The sequence below is a fragment of the Mya arenaria genome, chromosome 17, assembly GCF_026914265.1.
Source record: "Mya arenaria isolate MELC-2E11 chromosome 17, ASM2691426v1".
In the NCBI taxonomy this organism is placed as follows: domain Eukaryota; kingdom Metazoa; phylum Mollusca; class Bivalvia; order Myida; family Myidae; genus Mya; species Mya arenaria.
The window spans coordinates 24053650-24079386 of NC_069138.1; the positions used below are offsets into that span (position 1 = coordinate 24053650).

Genomic DNA, 25737 nt, shown 5'->3' on the forward strand with positions numbered 1-25737 from the left:
ACAGAAGGTCGACTTATTTACAAGAGCCTTCATATGTATTGACATATCGTGCCAGACGCCCTTCATATATTATCTTTGTTAATTAGCATGGAAGCACCCAAACAGTTTCCCATACGCCACGGAGTACGCGCACGTGTTCGTTCGTAGTGTGTTTCATTATATATGCATACTATATTACGTATAGTTACCTTCAAACATTGTCAAATAGAAGATTTTTGTACCTGCACATTGGAAATATTTTATAAAATACTTGAAGACAGATATTATTTACCAGATTGAATATTATGTCTAAAAACTCTGCTTGTGTCTTTTATAGTGACTTTTAATATTTTCCAGTTGCGTCCCAGTTTAAATTTAAGCAAGTGATAAAGCTTGAAAGCTCCGTCACCAGGTCGGTACGCTTTGAGTAACTACAGAACAATAGCCTCTCGTTCACTGCAAAAATCTAAAAAGAATTTGAATGTGAAAGTGAAATGAGACGTTTACGATAAGGTACATCTTGCCTGCTATCGTAGGTACTCTATTGTTATAAAGAGGCCATAAATCAGAAAATAATTTTGAAGACATTATTTGGGAAAGCTTAAGGTTAAAGCTTCGTTTCATACTGGTTTTATGACGTTGTGTTTTAAATTAGTTGATTGAGTTCTCCAATAATTTTTAATGTTTTGTTAATGTTCTAAACTTTATTCTACCCCAGTTTTTTTATTTTTTAAATATAGACTTCTGTGTCCCGAGTATTAATATCACTGAAGAGAATGCTGGACCTTTAAGATGACAAACACGTCTTAATCAACCTGTCTACCAGCTATTTCTATTCCAGAAGGTTCAAGTTCTTACCTGACTCTTTGTAATGCCATTCTTAACTAACAAAAGCTTGTTATCAATACACAACACCTTATGTTGAGTGTAGAAGCGGAGACCATATTATAATGCATTAGGCTTACCGCAGCAAAAGCTGCCAGAGCAATTACCTGATATCTAAAGTCTATAAAAAAGGATGCCTCGTCGTGCGAAAGGGAATCTTAAAGTTAGGCAGACATGAATGCAAACTAAGTTGCTATTTAAAGATATATCTGAAATTATCTTAATCTTTTTTATTCGATCAAGACAACGCTACTGAAAACAACATTTTATACCGACAATTATTATAGATAAAGTACCATTATTGTCGTATATTTATTAAATGATAACCAAAAACTAACAAAATTAATTAAAACATTATTCATCACGAACAGCGTTGAAGACATTACGTAGTTCATTATTACCTCTGCTTGGACTTAAACATCTTGAATAGTTATTTCTTAAGTGTACAGTTATCTCCAATAACATGTCTCCTTTTTTATAATAATCAACCCTCATATAATATATACGTTCACCTTAAAACAGTAAAATGTAACCGCAATTCAAATAATATGAATTATTTAAGGTATATTTCTTAACGATAAAAGGGTTAAAATTATTGAATTTCGTGATATTTTTAAATATAGTTATATGCATCATCAATTGAAGTGTTCATATAAGATTGACAGCAAAATGTCGATGCAATAGGTAATTAACGCGCATTCAATACGCCATTGTGAATTCCGTTCTAAGAAGTTCAAAATATATTTTAACTGCAATAAATAAACATAAAATATGCAATTATATGGAAATGCCAACAGTACATACGACATATAGTTCCTCCTTTTTATTGCATTTGCATAATCATGACACAATGTCATCTTTGAATTTTCGCATACAGTCTCTGAAGGACCGTTCATCCGTATTTGGCCTATAAAACAGCCATTGGATAACGCCTCGGGTAAAAGCATAGGCATAAAGATGACACTTCTGCGCAGATTCAAGCGGAACAGTGTAGTATAGCTTAACATCTGTAGCATTTTTTTCCCGAAAGTTTGACAGTATGCTTCCTTGTTTTGCAGAGATTTTGGAAGCATTGCTATATCGCTATGTCAATAAGATGTGTCCATAGCAATTATTTTGAAACAAAATACTGCACTGACTTCTTATGGTCATATTAACTCTGTTTTTACTACTTCGACATAGTTAAGCTTAATACTCAGTTACCGCATTTGTATATTTGAAAACTTGTTTTAATACCACCAATATATTTATATAAGGGAACAGGTCATCGTTGCTCATTTATTCTGATAAAATTAGGACAGCCATACAAGGTTATGGAAAGAGAACATTAGTTGTAATAATTACAACTAAAAACCTTGATTGCTTTTGTTTTCTGTCTTATATAACTAGATTGTTTCCAAGAGGCAAATACGATGCAGAAATGTTTGTAAAATCTTTTGCATACTAGTGTTTCTCGAACATGTTACACTTCTCTTATAAGACTTCACCACATTATGGAGATTTTACAGACTTTATTACATCTACGACAATGCGGAAACTTCAACCTGCGTGTAAGCTGATTGCAGAAATAATTGAACAGAATGTTTGGTAAAAGGAACTAAATAGTGTGTACCAGTGTGAGAGTTAAACAAATCAAATCTGTCATAGACGATGCAAAATCTGAAATGTACTTTATATTATATGCAATGTTTACATATTAGATGCTGGTCGTACTTGAAAAGTCTTTGCGTTAAATTTGATTTCATTGTTTTAAAAAAATTGATTCAAAATTAAACATATGTTAGCTATACATATTTTATTTCAAAGTGGTTAGTAAATAAATTATAATCCTTTATTTATAAATATAACGCTCCGGATTTATTTCTTAACACTTGAAAATGTTTGACATATCTATTCTCTTAGCCTTCCACATGCAAATATTTACTGTGAATTGTTTTTATGGACGAGTTATCGTTGACATTCTTAATCGCTCTAATCGCTCTAAGTCATTCCGGCGCTGTAACATGTATTTAGAACCCCAAAAAGGTCGTTAAACTTAAGTGGATGAGGACTCTGAATAGCTTTGTCGTTATTGTCTTCATGAAAAGTTTACAGTGTAGTATTAACAATATTGTTAAAGCAAAGAACAAGCATTTTTCGACCAGAGTCCGGTTCTATTGGTAATCTCTGCCTTGTTGGAGAAGTAAATGTTGTAAGAAAGTATTCTGAATATTAAATTTGTTCCGACCGCATACTGATCATGGCTTATACCTTAATTGTTGATTTTACGGAACGTCACACCAAAAACTGCCAGGAATATACATGTACCAAAATCACTAGACTACTGGAAAAAAAACACTGAAAAAATGAGTAATATACCAAAGCAACTTTATTTCATATTTGCAAAATACTTTCATATTTTTTTTATTATGTTAACAACAAAAGTGTCAGTGTAAAGTTTTAATGTGAACATTTTTATAATGTCGCGTATAATGTTTGTTATCTCGAACATTTCTATGAATTCAGTATTACCAAAAAGACAAACAATTTAAATTAATTTAAATATTTTGAAAATCGTTTTACAAGGAATTAGAATTTAAAATGCAGTTCAGTCTACCAATGCCCATGACTAGAAAAATCAGAATTCAAAAACATTATTAAAGAAGCTCTATAAATATTTCAAGGGAATAATGATTTTTCTTGACAAAAATTTAAACCCTTAATGCTTGAATATATGAGATAAAAACTATTGAACGGTGCCGAGTTATATTGTTATCCAATCTAATGGTGCCAAATTTTCGGTGCCGAATTGACTTGGTGCCGAAAATATACGTAGACTGAATTTGTTGGGTGCCGAGTTGTCCGGAAACCGTTGAAACGTGTATTTACTTCCACACAACGTGCAGAATAAAACAAGTAAAATATCAAAGCTGAAAAACAAACATGTCCTGTCTCATTAATAGCAGAACCAAGAAACCGAAGAAGTAAAACATATTTTACGCAAAGCAACGTCGACCACGAACGACATTAGCTCAACGTTACATAGTCGCTGGTATAAGAGCTAAGTATGTTGCCAGACGATTTAGTTTATACGAATCTACCATTAGGGTTGGGGTCAGTAGACAGGAACTGTCAGGAATATTCCACGTTTAGGCAGGCCAAGTAAAACAATGATGAGAGAATACGTAACAGGTTCATGTCAAGCAGAAGGTTAGCTGTTCACCTATGGAATGCAACTGGTACGAAGGTTTGCCATATATAACCATCCGTAATAGATCGCATGCGGCTCGGATTTATGAACGTCGTCCTAACGTTGGTAAAACTTTAACGTTAAAGAATTGGATCGTGTCGAATGGGCATGAATTTATCAAGGATGGGTCGGCAATGGAGCAACGTTCTTCTTACGAATGCATTTCGATTTAAATTTCGTTGTCGATCGACTGGTGCATGAAAGAGAGGAACTGGTGAAATACTCGATCCATTATCGCCAGTCAGAGGGATATTTACGTAGGTGGTAGCGTTATGGTCCGGGCGGGTATTTTTACGACATGAGAATACTGAGCTCCATACTAATTTCCGGGAATCTCAATACAGTTTCTTTGCGATATTTTAATTAAATCTTCGAGTCTATGGTGTTACCAGTTCTGCGTGCAGGTCACGCAATGCTGTTACCTCAATAAAATGCCGTCCACATACTGCTAGATTCACACAGGATTATTTTCACAGAGATGACGTCGCCATTATCTAATAGCCTGCTGAATCTGCAGACCGTTCGCCTATTGAACACAAGAGGGACTACTTTGAGCAGAGAATGTAATGACGTCAACGAAGTACGTGACATGGACCGTGTGTTGCTCGAAGAATGAAACAACATTCCAGTACAAACTGTTAGAATAATGTTCGCATCCTTTCGAAAAAGAGAAATACCTGTACGCGATATTAATGGGGGTCGAACTCAATATTGACTGCGCTGTGATTGTTTTTACCTTGACCCCTTATTGGACTTAAGGTCATCAATAACATCGAGTACCTTCTGCTTTTGATTTAGATTTAGATAATATTAAATGGATATAGTGGTATGTTCTTGAGTGCATTTGTTAAACTAAAAAAAAAAAATGAGTGGTTTATACAAACCTGCTAAACTTATTTCCTTTTGTATATTTTTACGCGTTTGCCATTTACAAATCGGCATAAGAAAGGAATGATATTGACAACTTGATGAAGAATATACATGTATACAACACGCGGTAGTAGACTAATCTGCGATGAAAAAGTAGTCCAATAGGTGTAAGCATGGATATATGGTATATTTAAAAAACCCAAATGAATTGTATTTCTTCACATTTGATGAACACGCTGTTATGTTACATACCTTCTTTGTAAGATTCTACTAGACAAAAACAGATGTATTTATATGTGCGCTTAGTTTATATTTTCCATAAATCAATGTTTACACAATTTGATAGGTCTTACTATGGCAAACGACACTGTCGGACAATTTTGTTGCAAAACAAGCATTACGTAGTAATGCCAAATGCTATGTAAAACCGTTTGACTTATCATTCCCCTGAAATATAATCTACCAAGAAGAAAACAAAGGAGGGATAGAAGAAGAACAAAATTTCAGTACTACACGCATAATATTTCAGTCCAGCCTTGCGACAGTCAAAAGTTTCAGTAGATTTGTGGAATATATGTCATACCGATACCTTGCTGCGGTATAAAACACTTTAATATGTTGAATAAAGGTTTGTTTTCTTTTCACATAAATGTAAGCCTTTTGTCATTATAACTAAAGGCATTTGACTAAAGTGACCATGTTAACTTTGTGTTATTAGATACAGACCTGCGATAACAATCATATTCCTTCTATAACGACTTTCGCATGTTTCATTCCCTCTGTACGGAAGTTTTTTGAAAAGGAAAAAAATAAACAGTTTTCCTCAAATAAAATTCTTAAAAAAATCTAAATTTTGAGTATGTCTCCATGCCCTTCCATTTTCATTGTTACTAGTGTTCATCTTTTATTCAATCGTTTAAATACTCAGTGATATTAAAAAAAACTACACGTTATAGACAGTTAAACAAAAACTCACACATTTTGGATGGATATAAATATATGATTTTATTTAAATTCATTTATGTTGTTTAGGTGTTATGGAGCATTTTGAAATATTACATTATTAGAAACAAAACATAAAGGTATTTTCTCTCGAGTCTTTCAAATTTGGCGCGTTAACGTCGTAATTTAAGACATGACGTAATAATTGTTTCTGGTTAATACTTCCGAAAAGTGTTCACGTTATGTCCGTATTAACAATTTAGAAATCGCAAGTTAAGTATCGCTTCCCCGCAACTGTTGCAATGGTAAAGAAACACCGATGTCTTTCGTACGGAGCAAGATGCAGTGATTAAGTGTTACGCAAGTGCAAGAATGACATCTACAGAAACGTTTAAATTCATGGAAAAGGACCCTAATAACAAGGTAAGCCGAACACTAGTCTTTAAATTGCACCGGCGCTTCACGGACGGCAGAGATGAACTGAGACAACCCAAGAGCTGGTCGGCAATTATTTAGCGACAAAGAATTTCGTGCTGTAACACGTGAAAATGCCGACGAAAGACGAAAGTCGGTTGACAAAATAGCATTCACCACGGATTTGAGCTATGGACCAGTTCATAAAATTCTAAAAGATGAACTGAACATGAATAAAGAATGTGCACGCTGGGTGCCGATATTGCTGACTGACACAGAAAAAGAAGTACGTGTAGGATCTTCAAGTGAGTTTCTGAGGCGTTGGGAACAATCCAGCCAGACTTTCCTTGATCGTTTTTGTTACAACAGATCAGATGTGGCTACACTACTACGAGCCCGAGAATGAAAGAGCCTCAATGGTATGGAACGCTTCGCAATCCCCTCCTTCAAAGAAAGCGCGCATGGCCAAATCACTGAACAAGACGATGTTTGCTTTCTTCATGGACAGCCCCAGAGTCCTTCTTCAGCACGCAGTCCCATCTGGTCAGACAGTCACTATTTGATAAAACATACACTTTTTAACATTTTATAATGCGTTATCAGCATACAAAATGTAATGTTTATGCGATATCATCATACTTTATAAAATGTGATCTAGTGAAAAAGACAAAACTGTTAAATGGATGTTTAATTCAATATTTGCAGATAATTCGCCAGGACTTGAACAATGCCATGCGGAAGAAGCGTCTATGTGCTGATTTAGAACACTTGATTTTTCACCAGGACAACCCGCCAATTACGTCATCTGGTCGAGGATATGCTAATGACAATTGACTTCCTTGGATATTAGCGTTCGCAGAATTCTCCAGACCTGGCTCTTGTGGATTTCGCGTTGTTTCTTAGGTTAAAGGGTGAGCTTCGAGACCGGAAGTTCTAATCGTGTCAGGAACTGGTGATTGCTGCTCGATCGCATATCCGGGGATACGACCCTGTGTGGTTCAGATATGTGTTTGATAAGTGGGTAGAGAGACGCCGAAAATGTGTCCGTTCGTACGGCGAATATTTATGAAAGACTTAACATTAAAGTAGAACTAAACTGATATTTGACATTTAATTATTACATAACGATAATGGACTTTCCGCGGCTTCCAGTCCACTTACATGATTTATCACCAAAATAACGAGTAAAACTTATGGATTCTGATTAATCTTTCGAAGCAGTCCAATGACGCTTGTAATTTAAAATTAACAAAAGAAAATGGCACGAATCAACATGTTTGACCAAGTCAAACACTATAACTTGAAACTGACGATAAATCCTGTGTTCTTGAACCGGCTGAAGTATGAATCTGTGAATAATTTAGTGTACCAGTACGAGTATAATATGCAGAGGGGGGCTATAGAATTTCAATTGGGGCCTGGAATGTTACCCATAAGCACCCCCGCAAATTCAAACCGAATTCGTAGTTTTTGTAGGTTTAATTCTTGTATCAATGTGTTGAAACCCAGAAATATCTTTGCATTGTGGTAAATGGTGCAATGCATTGTGCTACTCGCTGTGCATGCACACTTAAGACAAAGGGAGACAACAAAGTGTCCAATCATTTCAAGGACATTAATATATCTAACAACCATAGAATTGGCAGAAAAGAGGCCGGATTCCGTGGTAACCGTAGACCGTAGAAACTGAATTAACGCTTTGGATATTAAACTTGAACACGTTAAGCAGAGCCAAGTGATAACGTTAAGAAATATAAATAACTGTTCAGTTCACCTTGTTTCCTGTAAAATTTGCAACACCACTTCTAAAATCATTTGACTATGGTACTGTTGTATTATTGTGGTTTTAAAGTAAACAGTTTCGATATTATAAGCAGAGTCCGGTTGACCCTAGTAGTTGTATATTTTAGAGTTACCACAATGGCGTCAGAAATCCAGCCTTTAAAGCCGTCAAACTCACAGCAATTAGCATCGATTCAGATCAATAGAACGATCTGTTACAAAACATGTGCTTAAAAATCGATCAACTTTGCAACACATGACCAAATGTTTCTTTATAATTCTGAATTAAGTTTTATAAAAATAATTTTTATTATTAGCACTAGTATATGTATAAAGTTAACATTGCAATACCAGACGTAATTTTCTTTCATTTTCAACGAAATCATTATTTCTTTGTCACTTTCTGATCGAAATGATTTAACAATATCTGAATTTTATCATCTGATTATCATGTCATCTTTAATTTTACATGTATTACAATTGGTGTCTTTAACCGCTTTGAGAACCGGCACGCTAGAGTGGATCATCGCCATTTTCAATCCTCTGATTAAACTATGTGCGACTGTTACCACAATTTGAACGAATGTAACGTAATACAAAAGTTTAAAAATCATAGATTTTTTTTTCCAATTCGATCTACAAATTATAAAACACTGATCATAAAACGAGTCTGGTTTATTTGTCACACAAATGATTGACAAAGCTTGTAAAATTATTTCATCTCACACACAAGGCACAAAGTCACTAATAACATAAATCATGAATACACAAATTTTAATATACTATATCATGCCACATAGAAATAATTTTTACTTTATATTGTTTTAATTATATATATATTACGTAGTCATACAATTTCAATCACACATATTTAATCTTAAACAAATAGTTAAAGAATAATGAACAAAAAAAAGTAAAAACTACACTATAAGTAATAGTCTAGATGATGACATAGTATTACATTCAAATGTCTATTGTGTATGGACCCTCGTTTTGTACTGAAAGCATTCAGTCAAGGTAGGTAACATAGTTGATGGAATCTATAACTCCTTCTTTGTAAAATCCTTGAAGAGCCTTAACACGGAAAAAGTTCTGCATGTCTTTGATGCATTTTTGACCAATTGGTCTTTCTTCGTATGTTATCGATTCTGACGTCCAAGAAATTAGTCCCCAGAGATATGAATGTTTTTTCTCTTCGACGATTTTCTGCGGGGCGATCTTAAAGTCCATCTTGTACATTACGCACATGCAGTCGACAAACTGCATATCCTCTGACTTTCCAAAAGCCATCATTGTGTAAGTTGTGCCACAGTTGGCGCCCCTGTTTACCTTCCATTCCATAAGTTTATGCTCCCAAGACCCTGCGAACTCAATACCTCTCATCTTCTCTCGCATATTATTGTCAATGCCTAAAATTTAAATTGCATTGGATTATATGGAAGACAGGAAAGTAAATAGATACATTTGTTTGTATGAGAGTTCCTTAAGTGGTCATAAAAAACAGTTGAATTTCAAAACCTCTCCAAACTCGGCAAATATCTTAATTTTAACATGAAGTACTATTTTCTTACCATCATATGCATCCCTCATATAGTCAAGGTACTGCGGCAATTGGGTGATTGGTATCCTGGATGCTTTAACGACCTCACAGGATTCACTATATCTGTCGAACAATTCCCCTTGAAGTTCGCGTTCTACTTTGTCGGCATCGGTCTTACAAACCTTAAAATATAGTGCTTTTTTGCCTTACAATAACACATTTTAAAACACTAGGGAAAAGCCCAGTAGCAATACTTAATCAAATATAAAGACTGCGCCTATTATCTTTCAAAATAACTAGAGCCATCACATAGAGGAACGTGCCTTGAATGCAGCTTATTTGACATAGGGAGCCATCTATAGGTATGCTAAATGTTCAATGTGGTAGCTATTCAAATATGGGCCATATATGAAACGTTACCTCACAGATTACCAACACTTATTTATCATGAGATAATTGTATTTCTATAGACTCATTATTTAAAAAAAATATGCACAAGTCGATTCTACCATTATCCAATATTTTAAAAGCTCAATACCTTCAAAAATAGTTCCAAGGCGGCAAACTGTCAGGGATGGGTACTTGTGTTTTTGTTCAACACTCACGATCACATTACCATATATCAATGTTTCAAATTTCATTTACTATAATAATTCTTTCGAGTTCTGAACAATAATAAAATCTTTTTCCCTCAACATAATATAAAGGGATAAAATTTGGGAAGAAATGACTACATATTTATGGTTCATGAAATTATATGACTTATATTTTGCCATTTATTATAAAATTTGCAATTACCTTTTTCAATATATCGCCATAACATTTTTGTAAAGCCAAGGAAGACAATTCGGTAACAATGGGTCAAAGTAATAGTTTTTGAACTACGCTCTTGTTTTACAATATTTTATATTGTTTCAACTTTATTGAAATCATTTAAAGTTTTTATGAAAAGTAAATGCTGATTTTAAATGAAATGATACTTGAAATGCCGTACACCTGACAATATTAAAGAATATAATTTGTTTTATGAGCATTTTGATTCAATTATCATTCATGAAATGTGTTATGGTTTTATTTTGTTAATTGGTCACAAATATGCAATCAGACGAACGTAGAAACGGATGAACAGGGTTCTTACAATAGGGCATCAGTAATTATGTGTTGGGCACTAAGTACGTTAGGTAAAAGTACTACCAGGGATCGCGATATTATCAGGTTTCATTTCAGATTCCTAGATTGTTATTGCTGTCATGACCATGTCATGACCATTCTAATTCCTCTTCAGGAATGTATAAATTCTTAACATTATATTGTTAGTATAATTGATACGGTTAATTGCAATTCAATCAGTCATTTGTGTTTGCTGACAGAATACATCGTGGACAACAAGCAGGTATAGTTTGCATAATGCTACTTGACTAATTGATTTGTAAGAAGAAGTTGATGTACAGTGAAGGTTAAACTAACCAATAGCAAAAAGATGTTAGGGAAACGATACCTTTACTTGATGTAATCCCTCCAATAGTCTTTTCTTTGCCGAACCTTCACACGTCTTGGTGGGCGTGTCCTCTGCATTGGGGGACGGCTTCTTTGCATCTGAATATATGACGACATACGATGCATTTGACAGTGTGCATTACCCTTTATAAAACAAGGTTCAAATTTGCATTAAGATAACAGTAAAAGTTCAATAGATGTATACCTCATCTGGGATCAAAAGAATGATGGGGAGTTAATTGTCAAATAAAAAAAATAAGAATGCATACAATGAGGCAATACATTCTAAATTGACATTAAACTAACGAACTATATTGGTGATAACCAAGGCTTTTAGTCTTTTCACAGTATAATCTCACACTTTCCAAGTTATCACAATAATAAACTTTGCTAATAAACAAAGACTTATCATTACCAACATAGCGTGGATTTAATATTGCTGTGCTTACAGTTCTTGTTTAATTACTGTTTTAAATAAATTCAAATTGTTAAATACATATAAGCAAATATTTTATTTTAACAACAAAATATTTAAAGAATGAATAATTAAAACAATTAATGTGATAAGATATAATTGAACTTTTTCGCAGTAGTGCTTAAAAGTTGCCTTCTGATTGAAAGTGACATTTCTTTATTCCCCGATCTAGCAGTACGCACACATATACATTAATATAAACTTCTGTTCGTGATATTTTAGGCAAAAAAGAATGTCGAACATTTCAAAGACTTTTACAATTTTATACCCATTTATCACAATAGCTCAATTAACGGATTTGACACATCTTCCTAAAAATAATTCAGCCTGGGAAACATTACATTTTTAACAGTTACTAAAAGAAACGGTTTATTTCACAAATATGTAGGTAAAGTCACTCTCAAGTTACCGTGTTTTCTGGTTTGTTGACTATGTCCTTAGCCTATGACTCTCTTACTTTTAAATATTAGGGGTCATTATCTGGTCAAGAGCAGCTTCTCAGGGTTTATAATCATAGGTTAGACCAGTCCCATGTAATTGTGTGGACAAAGTTTCCATAATACTGTTGACCGTGATCTTAACCGTTTACCTACTGACCTCACAATATGTAGGCAATCAACTGGCTAAAGGCAATCGACAACATCAGTTTCTTGGATTTATATCAAACCATTCATATGCAGACATTTCTTTCATGATAAGACTGTTTACAGAGACCTTGAACTTTGACCCAGTGAGTCGAGCTCGTGTTATTTTGAAGACAAGACATGATTTACAAACTGGCAAACAGGCCATCCGACCGACCGACCCACCGACCTACCGACATGTGCAATTATTAAGATAAAATCAACACTTTTTGACACTGAAATCGCCAGAGCCGCTTCTTTTAAAATGAAAAAATGTATTCAGATACATTGCTTATGCTGATAAAGTTGTATGTTTTAAAGTGAGCTATCTCACACTTTATTATTTTAAGCCCGATATTCAGTCAGTTGAATTAATTCATATGGGTTTTTGTAATACTTTTCCTATCACATGTTATTCCGATTTAAACTTATGAACAAATTAGTCATCTTAAGCACTCACTATTTTAGTAATACATAACAGTATTATACCTTACATATATGTGTCCCTTCCTTGTAGTATATATAAGCCGATCGGTCCTTAGATCGCTGTATTTTAATACAATTCAAGTATTATTACGTAAGCGGTCCATATCCTCTTTTGGCCGGTCCGTACCTCTCAAAACCGAGTGTATTGGACCGATGACGTCATAAAACTGGTGAGTGTGACATGCAATTATTATAACGGCAAACAATTGTCGCAAGTAAACAGTATTTGCTTTGTTCAATTAAACACGAAAGTGATAGGCCCTCAGCGGTGTGTACTATTTCTTATATACGATATCGATTACATGCCTTACTGCCCTTGTAGTTTCAAGCGTATAATTGCATCATTTTCTCATGGTTCATGTTACTGTACCATATAGCCATTTCGTGCTAAGGTACGGATCTTATGGTGTTTGGAATTTACTGACATATTGACGCACGAACCATCGCAATGGCTCATACATACCATCTTTTGCTGGACTCTATGTTATACTAACAAAACATACATTGCCTTTTTTATATCTTATAGATTCAAATAAATAGTGTATATATTATAACTAACTTTCAAAATGTTTATTTAGATACCTGACAAACGTGTTTTTTCTGGTTACTGTTTTTATTTCCCGAATAAACATTCATAACATAAAGTATATAATACAAAACAAAACGTCAAATTGCAAACATATGATATAAATCAGTTAATATAACACGAATAAATTGCAATAATTAGTTGATCAAAAGCGTTCGATATTTGGAACTTATTTCATACAAACTAATGGAAAATGGGAGAGATGATGTGTTACCAGCTAGAGGAAATGTAAAAGTAAAGGCAAACATTAAAACTATAACAAATTATGAAAAAATAGCATGACAAACATAGTAGCTAAGATCTTTATAATTATATAAATGACTGCATTGTGTGTGTATTTCATTGTGATCTACCAGCATGAAACTTACTATTTAATAAAGAGCACTGCTATCAAAATAATTTATGTTCTAATATTGCCATCTTCTTTTAATTGGATCTTAGCTTCGTTGTTGCTTTTGCTTTTTGTGGTCGTAAACAAAGGTATTTTGATTCACAAACGCAGTATGTTGCTAAAATGATAAGAAATTGATTTGATAGCCGTACCTTTTTTATTTGGCAATAACTCACACAACGTTATGTATTTGTATGATAATTGTCTTACCAAAAACCCCGTTGAAAAAGTCTGAAATCACCCACGTAATCACCCACGTCATACGTTTGCGTTATATACTATTGTCAAAACACGTTTTTGCTAAAATGAGTGTACAGCTTTGTAAGTAAAGTTAAGTAAGTGATGTAACGTATTTTATTTTCGACACTAAATTTTGCTGTTTAAATTCCTCCAAGGCTTTCCTCCTACAAAAGTTCATAAGTCTGCTTTGGGTAATGTAACCGAGACACTTTTTTTGTGCCCAAATGGTTGTGAAGCTGTCGAGTTCTACGCCATGAAAGCACAATGTAATAGTTTTGCTCATGAGTTTTGGAGCAATACTGTACTCAAGTTTGTAAAGACAAGATACAGCATCCAAAGTGTCACCTTTTCTAGTTATAGCAATCATTCCAAATCGAATTGTCCCTGAACTGTTTTGATCACCAAATGTGAAATCGATAATTTTGTTTTCATATTCTTCACAGAATTTGATGGCGTTGAGTTTTGTGCGTAAGGTCGAACTACTGTCACCGAAGCCCTGCATAATCTGTTCTATTAGCAAATCCGTTTCATTTATTGAAAATGCGTCAAATCGTCTTACGTCACACTTCTCATTCCAGTTGTCAAATGATTCTGCTCGAAGACCCCGTTCAACATCTTCGGCATCCATTTCACAAACTCTGACATCCGACAATGCTGAATCTATGCGTTCGAATGCACGGTCGTTAGAATAACTACTGCTTCCACGCTGGACATTGAAACTATATTGCGGAGATTCCCATATAGCATATTTCTGGCCTGTAAATTCATAATTAAAGTCATTATATATTGATGTTTATATTATATATATATATATATATATATATATATATAGAGAGAGAGAGAGAGAGAGAGAGAGAGAGAGAGAGAGAGAGAGAGAGAGAGAGGGGGGGGGGATAAGAATTCCAAAATACTATATTTTAAAGCAAACTAAGAAGAAATATACATAAATCTTACCTAGTTCATGTTCTGTAGATTTCACTAATATCGAACCCATCTTTTGAAATCTGTCAACGAAACAAATCATGAACTATTTTTTCAAGAAATAGAAATACAAATTAATGAAAACATGATATGAGTTTTGCGACGTTTCAAATACTCAATATACCTACTTTTATCTATATTTTCATTTATCTGTTTTCTATCGCTAATATTGGTTTAAATTATTAAAACACTTCAATATAGTCCCTGTTATGTATAGAATACTAGAAAGTTGCGTGTACATTTCACTATAATATTTACAGGTACTACTGTATGAGATAATTGAGAAACTGTGTTTTTTTAGAAACAGACCCTGCACGTTGACTTATGTTCAACCTAAAAAATGTTCCATTCTGCTAACAAAAGAGATTGAAGAGTGAAATGGAATTTTCTTTTTCCGTTTTGTTCGGTTTGTAAGCCTTGGTAAACTCTGTCGATAATGTGTTTTGACACAAAAAATCCGAGGTAGGTTTCTGCAAAATACATGTTACGCAAATGTGTTTGGCCGATTACTTCAGCGTACCCGCATTCAAGAATCGCGGAAGTTAATGGTACATACGGAGACAATCAATTATAGTCACAATAGCTTTTCGCCTCGATTGAGACATTCAAGGGTATTGGTGTAAGCAACTTACTAAATCAAGACGACAATAAATTATTTATATTCAAGAATTAAAAACATAACCACCGATAAATGTCAGCATTTCTGCGACGAAAACTCAAGTAATGGCAAGTAAGCATGCGTTACGTAGGGTACCTTTGAAGAATTCCGCTGTCATTTTTTGCATTGCGCAACTTGCACTCTCGTTTACAAACATTCTTTAAAAATTATATTGGTAAAGTGACACATAGCAATATAATATCAGGATATATTGGAATATATAAAACATATATTAATCGTCCGATTACTTTAGCATAAGCTTCAAGCAAACCGACGTGCACCACTCTTAGTAAATTATAGCTTATCATATTGCTCAGAAACTGGCTATTTGACGCCCACTTTGACCAACCGAGACAACAAAAACAACTTTACAATTAGCAGCAGCAGTGGGAGTATAAGAGACACAAGTGGTTCTTTTAAACGTTTTAACATAAGGTGAAAAATACACTCGCGGTTCGTTTTCATGAAAAGAACTATATACAAATTTCAGTGTTAATTTTTCCAGTGTTGATTGTCAAAATTCGAGAACCTATGGCAATTAAATAAATTACAAAACCATTTTAGAATAAAAGCTTAGCTGGAACTCCTTCATTGGGATCTAATAGTAATAATGTTGCTTAATTGACTTGGTGAGGTAATAATTAGAAATAGAAGCGCTATATCAAGATCTGGTGTGGTTGGATGAAATGAACATTTAGCTGATTTTGGCATTAAAATCGTTGATGACAAAAAATATCGCATACTATGTTAGGAAATTAACAATTATATTAATGAGACTTTTTTGGATAAATGAGTCTGAAATGGACTACCTTTTAATTCTTCACGATACTCTAATACGAACTAGAGTTTTGACAATGCGTTGCATTCTGTCTATGGATATCGAAATTCAAGGTTGTTAAGAAATTAACGATCGTGAATTGAATTGATAATAATATGTAAAATTGTCATATTTTAAATGTTTTAAAGTTCTACTTGTATCAAATTTATTGCAAACTATTTAATTATAGTCAAACATTGTGATTTCAAGATTTGAAAATTTCCAATACAGGAAATGACCATTGTGAGGGTCCAACATGAAAATGAGGATTCAAATTCGTTTCTTTTGAAACTTTTTTTAACAAATTTAAAAATATATATATACCAAATATCAATATCTAATACCACTGTATAGTTTTTTTTGCTTTAAATGAGCAAATCCCGAAACTTATCCAAGTAGTGTCATTTATGGGCAAAAATGCCAGTTAGAATGCCATTTCCAAATCGGCAGTTCAAAACTCCACACGCGCAAGCCCTTTCTTATAATACTTGTAATACCATTCGAAAATTAATACTAAATGTACTTTCTTTAAGGAGTGATTGAAAGAGGTTGTTGCTAAAAATGGGAGCATTCTGGATTGACAAACATAAACCGGACGCTGGTAAATGTGAGTAAGTATCGATGTATATACATGTATGTATGGATTTTATATTCACTATCAATTGTGAATATACGTGAACAGTTGTTTTAATGTTATATTTAATCAAAACATTTAACATTTGTTCTATAAATATATCTCAACATATCATATGATTCGGAATAAACACATCTTTAGCTAGGAGTGGCACTATGATAATCCAATTACGATGTCAATCGCGCTGTATCTTATCACTACCGATACCCAAACATTTCTATTTGAAAATGTACTTATAAATTTGTCCTTCTTCACAGTTTTGACTTTGCAAGAACAAATACAAGTAATAAAAAAGCAAAAAGAATTAATTTAAATAATGATCACTTTTTATCATATTAAATCTTACCATTTCAGACGCCCTCGTCAAAATATATTTTATTTGATATGTGTGAAGTCGGCAAACGGCAATCGACATTTGTAATGAACAAAATCTTAGCTCGACGTTCGGTATAATACAGTAAAATGCCACTATCTAATATCGAATGTCGCCCTATAACTGTGTCCAGCTCTACATTCCAGCTCGACATTGACAAAAGTGAACCCTATAATACGGAGAGTCGAGCTAGTATTCCTTCCAGTTCGACATTCCAGCTTGACAGACTACGTTTACTTTATGTCGATGTCCGATGGGAAAGCTTAGTTCTTACTTTCTGAGAAACAAGGAGAAGCCATTAACATGTGAAATAATCATTTTTTGATAAATCAAATATTAAAGTAATTCATCAAATGAACTCCTCAACTTCAACATCATTTCAATCACCCAGTAGCTGTATAATTTCCAAAACAAATAAGCATACATGAAGATAAATCATTTGTAAGCACTTGTTGAGAATGAAAATAATTATGATGATTATTGTCACGTAATAAATTTAGTTCATTTTCTGAAACAGATAATATTTGAAAATGTTACTATAAAATCTGTTTTTCTCTTACATTTTTTATGGTTTATAGTTTGACTTGAAAACAACAAAATATACAAAAGTAAAAAGCATGAGCATGAACAATCTTTACATGTTTTGATATCAACAAAATCATTTTACATATTACCTTCTTTGCTCATTGTCAGCTAAAACGTTTCGATTTGGATCTAAAACAGGAAAGCAGTTGTCTCCTCAAAGGTACTGACGGCTATGCCCATGAAACGAAGAACGAAGTACCTAGGTCTGCTTGAGTCTATCCTTTTACAATCTTATACTCCGTGTAAGAAGCGTCAGTCACGAGAACACTCAATAGCCAATCCTCAACGAATTTGTGCTGCTAGCGCACACCTACCAAGGAATACACCACAGGTGCAAAAAACGACAACCAAACAATACCAAGCTGAACAACGAAGTAAATAAAACTCCGGTACTTAGTTTACGCGCAGCGGCGAAACAAAAATCAATATTAAACCTTCAGTTAGGTTCGCTTTACTCAGTGTTCAAGGTTTACTACCTAAATCGCATCATAAATAAACTGTCAATGAATTGAAAAATATTTTGCAACAACGACGTAATCTGTTTTACAGAGACCTGGGGTGCCGAACACATTGGTTACAGTGAAATCGGGTTTAATCACTTATATTAAATAGGGCACAAAAACTACTAGTAACCTCACGTTATTCAGGAGGTATTTTTGCATGTGTAAGATAGGAAATCGCTCGTGATAAAATGTTGTTTTTTTTAAAAAGCATACCGATTCACACATTTGGATAAGGCTAAATGGTGATTATTTCAATTCGGGCACATGCCGAATTATTTGTGTATGTTGCGTTTACTCAAGTAGACAGTTATGAAACAATTTAAGAAGACATTATACACATACAAGACATAAATAAACACGGCTCTTTTATGACGTTATTAGGTGACTTAAATTCGAGAATAGGATGATGCCTTGCTTCGCTGCAATGAATCGGGGCTCACTGGTTTTCCTCGATTTACTACCTTATATAAGGAGTAAAATGCGGATAACGAATTACCACGAATATCGACGGACAAAGGGACAAATTAAACTGTTCGCTGCTGACTTTTTAAAACAAACGAGCATTATACTTTATTTTGGCAGAGTGTGTAATGATACCGGTATCTGAACTTTGCTAGTGATAATGGTTCGAGCTTAGTTGACAATTTTATTGTAAGTCAAAATATTTTAACTGATACCAGTGTATTAAGTCGATTATTAGGCCAGTGTTTGGTACACAAATCCATGGTAACAATCGCAATACAAAATACACATCACAGAAGGGTCCACTAAAACAGTGGGGAAGTCAAAAGACATGTCAGATAAAAAACAGAAAAAAACAACAACTTTTTATATAAAATAAACATTTTAGGCACATGACAATCAGGCATTAAAGGGACTGTGTCACAGATCGGCACCAAAAAAAGTTTTTTTCTCTAACGAATCTCAGAACAATTATCTAATAAAATGTGTTACGCTTTGATATCATAATTGCAAAACAAGTACTAAAATGTCAAAAGAAAATTGTGTCGGAGACCGGATTCGACCCCGAGTCGCCAAAATTGAAGTCCAGCGTCTTTCTCACTGAGCTATAACGGCTCACTATAATCGGATGACATAATTAAGCTATACACCTACCTCGGTAATATCACGTGATAACACCGACTAGCCAATCGAGCATAAGGAATGAATTTTACCTTGTAGACTTGCCCAGTAATCTTTTTTAATTGAAAAATTCGAAATAACGGCTAAACTTAAATAAATTGTAAACTATGTGGTACTTCAGTTATTAAGTTTAAATGCATTGTACACATCGATGCTATAAGTTTATGTCATTTTTCGACATTTTTTTTCTTCGCTATTTTATCATCTGTGAGACAGCCCCTTTAACATACAGGACATGACTGAAGCTCGCATATATATAAGAATGGCAGAAAATTGAACTATGAAAAACAAAACAAATTTAAAAAAAGAACATTAGTATATGCCAGATTTAAAAATGATAATTTATACTAAGTTGTTAATGGATGATACAAACTTAAACAGCCTCGGAACATTTCATTTGATCCTTAAACTAAGTATTTTAAAGCAAAATTCCAGAAGATAGATTGTCCAACCTGATAAGGATGTTCAGAGCTTAACTGTAACTATCCTGAATAATGAAATGATAAATATGTTTCTGAAGTTATATATTGTTTTTGAATATGGTCCGCAGTTCAGGACCAGATTATAACATAAACGCCTTTTTAATGTTAATATGCATTAGGTCAAATACTGCTGAACCGTTTTAATAAAATTGTCTAGATGGGATATTTTCAAGACAAATGGAGATAAGGGTATATAATTCCACGAACAAAGGTTTTTTTAGAGGATGTTCAACATTTTAGGTATAAGCTTACTTAGTGATGTGGAAAAAAATATTGATTTATAAATATTAATGAATGCTACAATGAAAGGCTGAGGGGAACTATATTTGAGTTGAGGCTAAAGCTGGGATTTGTGCCAAAATTGGTACAATAGACAAAAAAAATGTATTAAATAGATTGATGATCCATGCATACAGCTATTAAATTGCCTATATTTTAAAACGTTTGATAATTTACTGAGTGAAAACAAACGGTTTAAGTTGTATAAATTAACACTTAGCGGAGAGCTACTCTGAGGTCATAAAATACATGTATTGACAAGTTAAGTCTAGAGTTATACTAATAAATGAGACAATGGAAATATTCGGTAGTTTGTTAGGCGTGGGGCAAGGCGAATGTCTCAGTGCTTTGTTATTTTCACTATAATTTAACGATTTGGAAGATGAATTGATAATGAACATTATAAATCTTTCTGTCAATAAAGCAAAACTAAATTAATTATATTAACAAAAGGAGGTTGAATACCTGACAATTTACATTTTTATTATGGCGGCTCTGAAATTGAGATGGTCTTGCGATATTGTTATCTTGCAGTTGTTTGATGTCATCTTGGGTAGAATGCCAAAACAATCTTTCCATACCATACAAATTTCTTAATTGAGCATGTTCTTCATTTATTTGAATACATTCACGTGAATGTTTTTCTTTTAATTATTGAGACCTATCCTTCTAGCAAGCCGATAGAGTGATACGAAAGAACAGGTATATGATATGTTTTGCAAAAACAGATACAATCTAGCTGACAAATACTTTACAATTAAATATCTATAGAACTAAGTGAACATTTCAAATGACACGCAACTACATTACATTACCAGTAATCTGAAGTGCACGACCTTCTTTGCATGCGGTAGGAAAATTAATCGCATTGAAATATACCTGGGGGTTTTGTTTACTTAGTTTAGAATGACATTGTCGCGCCGATTGGTCTGCAATACGGCTTATCAATACAACGTTCCCAGATTTGAATCGATATGATGAGGTGCATTCACCCCCCCCCCCCCCCCATCGCATGAGGTTTTATCAAATAGTAGTTTTGACGTCAAAATGTTGTGAGGGCAGCAAACGATAACATATAAATGGTCTCGCAATACAGACATTTCGCAAGAAGTTAAGGCTCGCTCATTTATAATTATGATATTTGGTAAAGATTCTGTGAATTAAATAAATAGAGACGAATAATTGTGCATATTATTTATGAAAACTTAAAAACAATAATCTTTACCAGACTTCGAGCTATCAATATAATGAAACTCAAACTCTTGATGCGCCAAATGTCAGCAGGTTGGACAGTCGAACTAGTCCCTGTATTGATTCATGCGTCGGTATATACAGTTCATTGAAGCAATTTGGTTGAAAATGGTAATAGCTTTTGGTACACCAATGTAATAAATGACAGACGACGTAGGCGCCATGTAAAAATAGGTCTGCCAAGGTCACAGCGTAACCAGTTCAGTTACAGTTCTCTCATAACTTAGTCTAAGAGAAGACATGAATAACTTTCCGTTGTATAAGGAATCAGTAAAACAATTCTCCTTTATGAGCATTAGACTCAAATGTGTATGTACGACCAGAATTATCGATTTAAACATGTAGACCGTATTGATATAAAATGCTACATTTATCACAATCATTTTCAAATCGAAAATTTTTCATCTAATTATCAACATCAAATAAATCGAATGATGTTAGAAAAGAATGGATCAGCAACACTGCGGATTGTAAATCTATCTTAAATATCATTAACTGAGATTAAATTTGAACAATATGAATTCTCAACAATAGCATTGAAAAAAAGCAACTTTGTTATCTCTGAGAAAAAATGTTCTCATAGCGAATTGTTCCAAATGCATTTTGCATGTTCAGTGTATGTCTCATAACTGGGTGGCAAATTATTACGATGAAGTGAAACATGTGATTACATTTACGCCATGTTCTCCTCCTTTTCAATCTACAATTTTGATTGCATGTTCACATTTTATGTTCAAATGCATATCTAAATGCAAACTTACAGAATACCAAAACAAATTATAACATGGTTGAGATTAATGCGGCAATCGTATTGTCATTAATGACAATATGACTTCAAATATTCAAAAAGTTGGTGCCAATTTATTTCTTATTCAATATTGTAAATTGCTGTTTTGACATTGAACGACCATCAACGGGCAAGATACAATTTCCATAATAGTTATAATATATACTGGCCATCTTATTGGATTCAATATTAGATCAAACGTATTGTTTGTAGATATTGATGTAATATGCGTTTAAGTAATTATCTTATAACAATGCATTTCAAACGCCGAACTTGACATTTAAAACAATTGCAAACATTATCTGAATATTACTGCGTCGCGGTTTTAACCGATACGATCATATTACTATTTTACTACGTTAATGAAGGAAACTGTGACTGAAAAAGACAATGTGTACTTTATACTTACTGCAGATTAAAAATAAAATTTCTTCAACTAGTTTCTTTAAATAAACGAATCGGTGCAAACACTAAATAAGGTGATTCTTCGATAATTGCCATTTTCATTTCAAGGTGGATTTTAAAGGTGCTCTAATCGTCAAAAAAAAGTTGTCCAATTTACGCTCATAAAATAAAGTACACTCATCTGATAGAGTCAACCAGTTCATCCATCCCGCTTAGTTTTCTTTAGAACGAGAAGTTCTCCTTCACGGTGCATGAGTGAACTTGAGGGAGCCTACTCACATCTTCTTGACACAAATCGCAATTCCGACTAGTGGCTGGGCGATTGAGCTAAAACATTAAATGAATACCTAATATTACACGAAGAAGTACACGTAGCATTTTGCAACCTCACATCAAAAATATTTATTCGATGTGCTTAAAAATACTCCTATAATAACTACAGGGAAAATACCAACAGCCAAAATGTTGTGTGTTACCTTTTTTAAAAGCACACTTCACGTTTTCTTTTACAAAATGGTACTCGTCGTTATTTTCGAGTAAGTACGTAACATTGCGATTACTAGTTATTATGATGGCTTAATTTCACTCTAATTAAAATACCTCGAGGATTTAAAGCGTTGATTGTTCAAAACTTTGTTTAAGTAATACCGTCGTGTTAATGTTTTAAAGTGAAATACTTCACGGAGTGGTGACATTAATAGATTACACAATCACAGCTGAAACAGTTGTCTCAATATCTGTAAGGAGTCCTGCAGATCAACAGTAATCCACACAAACAAATAAACTATTTAAGTAGTACAGATGTGATAGTTAATAACGATGACGTTAACGACGTTGTTAACTTTCAACACAATTTGAAACTATCGACCTTTAATGTTTAATGTTAATGTTGAAATAAATTATTTCACTATGCTGCTGCAACTAGACATTGTCTGTACATATTCGCAGTTTTAAGAAGACATCCAATTTCACGGTGTGTCCCTACCAGTTAATGTTTTATGTTTTAAAATAAGACGGTACCTCACAATCCTTGATAAACATACATAGTTTTTAAATAGTATACATGCAATGTGTTGTTTGTGGAGTTTGGTGCTGTTGTTCCATGTTTCTTGTTTGTGTTCTATGTCTTTGGCGTTTACCCTGTGCCATTAACGGGGTTTATGTTTAAACTTTTGGCTACTGAGCCTGTCTCTGTAGTTTTTCATTTATATTCGCAAACAATGTTATTGTGTTTTATCTGACAATTCATGGATCCGTTTTAAACACATCGAAGCCCCAAATCATGAATAGCGTAAATCTTCGTTTTAGTTGAGACTAAAATAATTGCTCACTCTACATCGTTAATAGTAATGGCCACTTCCTTTACTCTACTTCGTGGGTGTCCAAATCGCGACATAATAACTTCCCATTTAACTGATTGCTAACAATCCATAAAGCAAATTTCACGGCAAAAGTAAGCTATGGAATTCCATTAACCTTTGAGTGTACGTAATGTATGCTTCCAAATAATAAATTGACCCTTTCATTACTGTCGGTTTTCAAAAGTAGCACCGTACTTCTTCCTTGGTGCAATGTATTCAATCTGGTCATTCTTTGTACAAGAGCAAAAGGCATGTGTCCATATTACTGGTTATAAGTTGTCTACCTTCTGTATGTAAGCATTATGACACCTTTTTTTAAAACTTGCATGGTGGTATATAGAACATTTTCAGCTAGTTGGTTCAAATAAACAGTATTTTATTTTTTGAACATTGACTCGACATGAAGTTAGAAATCATAACTTAGTTTAACAATGCAAAACAGATGTAACTGCATATTACGAAAGTGTTACAGATCATTATCATTCAAGATAAAATAACCGTGATACGTTTGCAACTCAAACGAAAGAAATAGATATTCATGAGCTATATGCTGAATGTTGTTGACCTGTACTGAGTACTGTCGGTAATCTACTTAAAAAAGTGTGCTTACAGCGACTGCCAAATACAAATTTATGGCCCCATTTTAACCCATAATGAAAACCTGAAAAAAACACCACAACTTAATTCTTAATATTGCTACTTGACGACCAGCTTGTTTTAAACAATAATCGATTCTCTCTTTGACTAAATATACCGTAATGGTCATGAGCTTGCGACGGTCAGTAGACCATGTCTTGTTAACACAATATCTTGTAGAACGGCTAGACATTTGACCATTAAACTTTCAGTTGTAGGTTGCTCTTGATCAGAAAATACACCGTATTGTTTACACAGTGAAGACATAACATATGCGTGTAAGCACAATAACTTGAGAATAGACTTACCGTGATCAGTATATTCACCTGTTTTTGTTGTCAGGAGGTCGGAGGCCATTGTCCTGTCCAATTACCCATGACCATCAATTGATTTTTTTGGGGGGAGTCAGAATGTTAACACACAAGTGCAAAGGCAAAAAGTAGACATGTTTGTCTTCACTTTCGATACCATTAATAGCTTAAAATACCAAGGACAAATCTTTCCGAATGTAAGGCGTTCAGGTACACCATATTGACAATCATAGGATGTATAACTTTCTGTTCAATGTGTTTGTATATTAATTCGATGCAAATTCTAATACCTTTACACTTTAAAACAAAACATAACAAAGAAGAGAATACCTTCACGTGAATGTTCTTTTTTTTAAATCTTGACATCTTTTTAGAGAGTCAATTAGATTAGACAAAAGGTTAACCTGTACTTATTAAATAACCGTCATGAAATTAATGCGCATGAAATGCCGTTCAGCAAGAGATATAATCCGGCCGACTAAATGATAAAGCAAATACCTATAAATATAATTCATCAAAGTAAGTATTGCGTGCGTCTTTATTTCAAAAGACCAGCAACGACACATACCTTATCATAATGCTCAATCAATCT

The 25737-nt window shown here is 33.7% G+C and overlaps 1 protein-coding gene across 2 annotated transcripts; it reads right to left on the reverse strand.

Annotated features, from left to right (window-relative positions):
* Positions 1 to 8761: 8761 nt before the first annotated feature.
* LOC128223096 (uncharacterized) lies at positions 8762 to 18363 on the reverse strand. Of its 2 annotated transcripts, XM_052932346.1 has the most exons (4): positions 18077 to 18360; positions 11140 to 11237; positions 9673 to 9823; positions 8762 to 9510 (listed from the first exon to the last, which is right to left on the reverse strand). In XM_052932346.1, exons 1-4 carry the CDS (start codon positions 18087 to 18089, stop codon positions 9110 to 9112), a joined length of 663 nt encoding a protein of 220 aa, XP_052788306.1. In that variant the 5' UTR covers positions 18090 to 18360; the 3' UTR covers positions 8762 to 9109. The 2 variants fall into 2 exon arrangements, with proteins under 2 accessions (XP_052788306.1, XP_052788305.1); XM_052932345.1 differs by lacking the exons at positions 8762 to 9510; positions 9673 to 9823; positions 11140 to 11237 and adding exons at positions 11260 to 14695; positions 14894 to 14943 and having other exon boundaries at positions 18077 to 18363.
* Between the last annotated feature and the right edge of the window lie 7374 nt (positions 18364 to 25737).

Bases quoted from the DNA above. Each gene is read 5' to 3' on its own strand.
- LOC128223096 (XM_052932345.1), bottom strand. From the start codon at position 14,933: ATGGGTTCGATATTAGTGAAATCTACAGAACATGAACTAG. The intron at 14,696-14,893 runs GTAAGATTTATG...ATGAATTTACAG, and splicing joins ATCTACAGAACATGAACTAG to GCCAGAAATATGCTATATGG.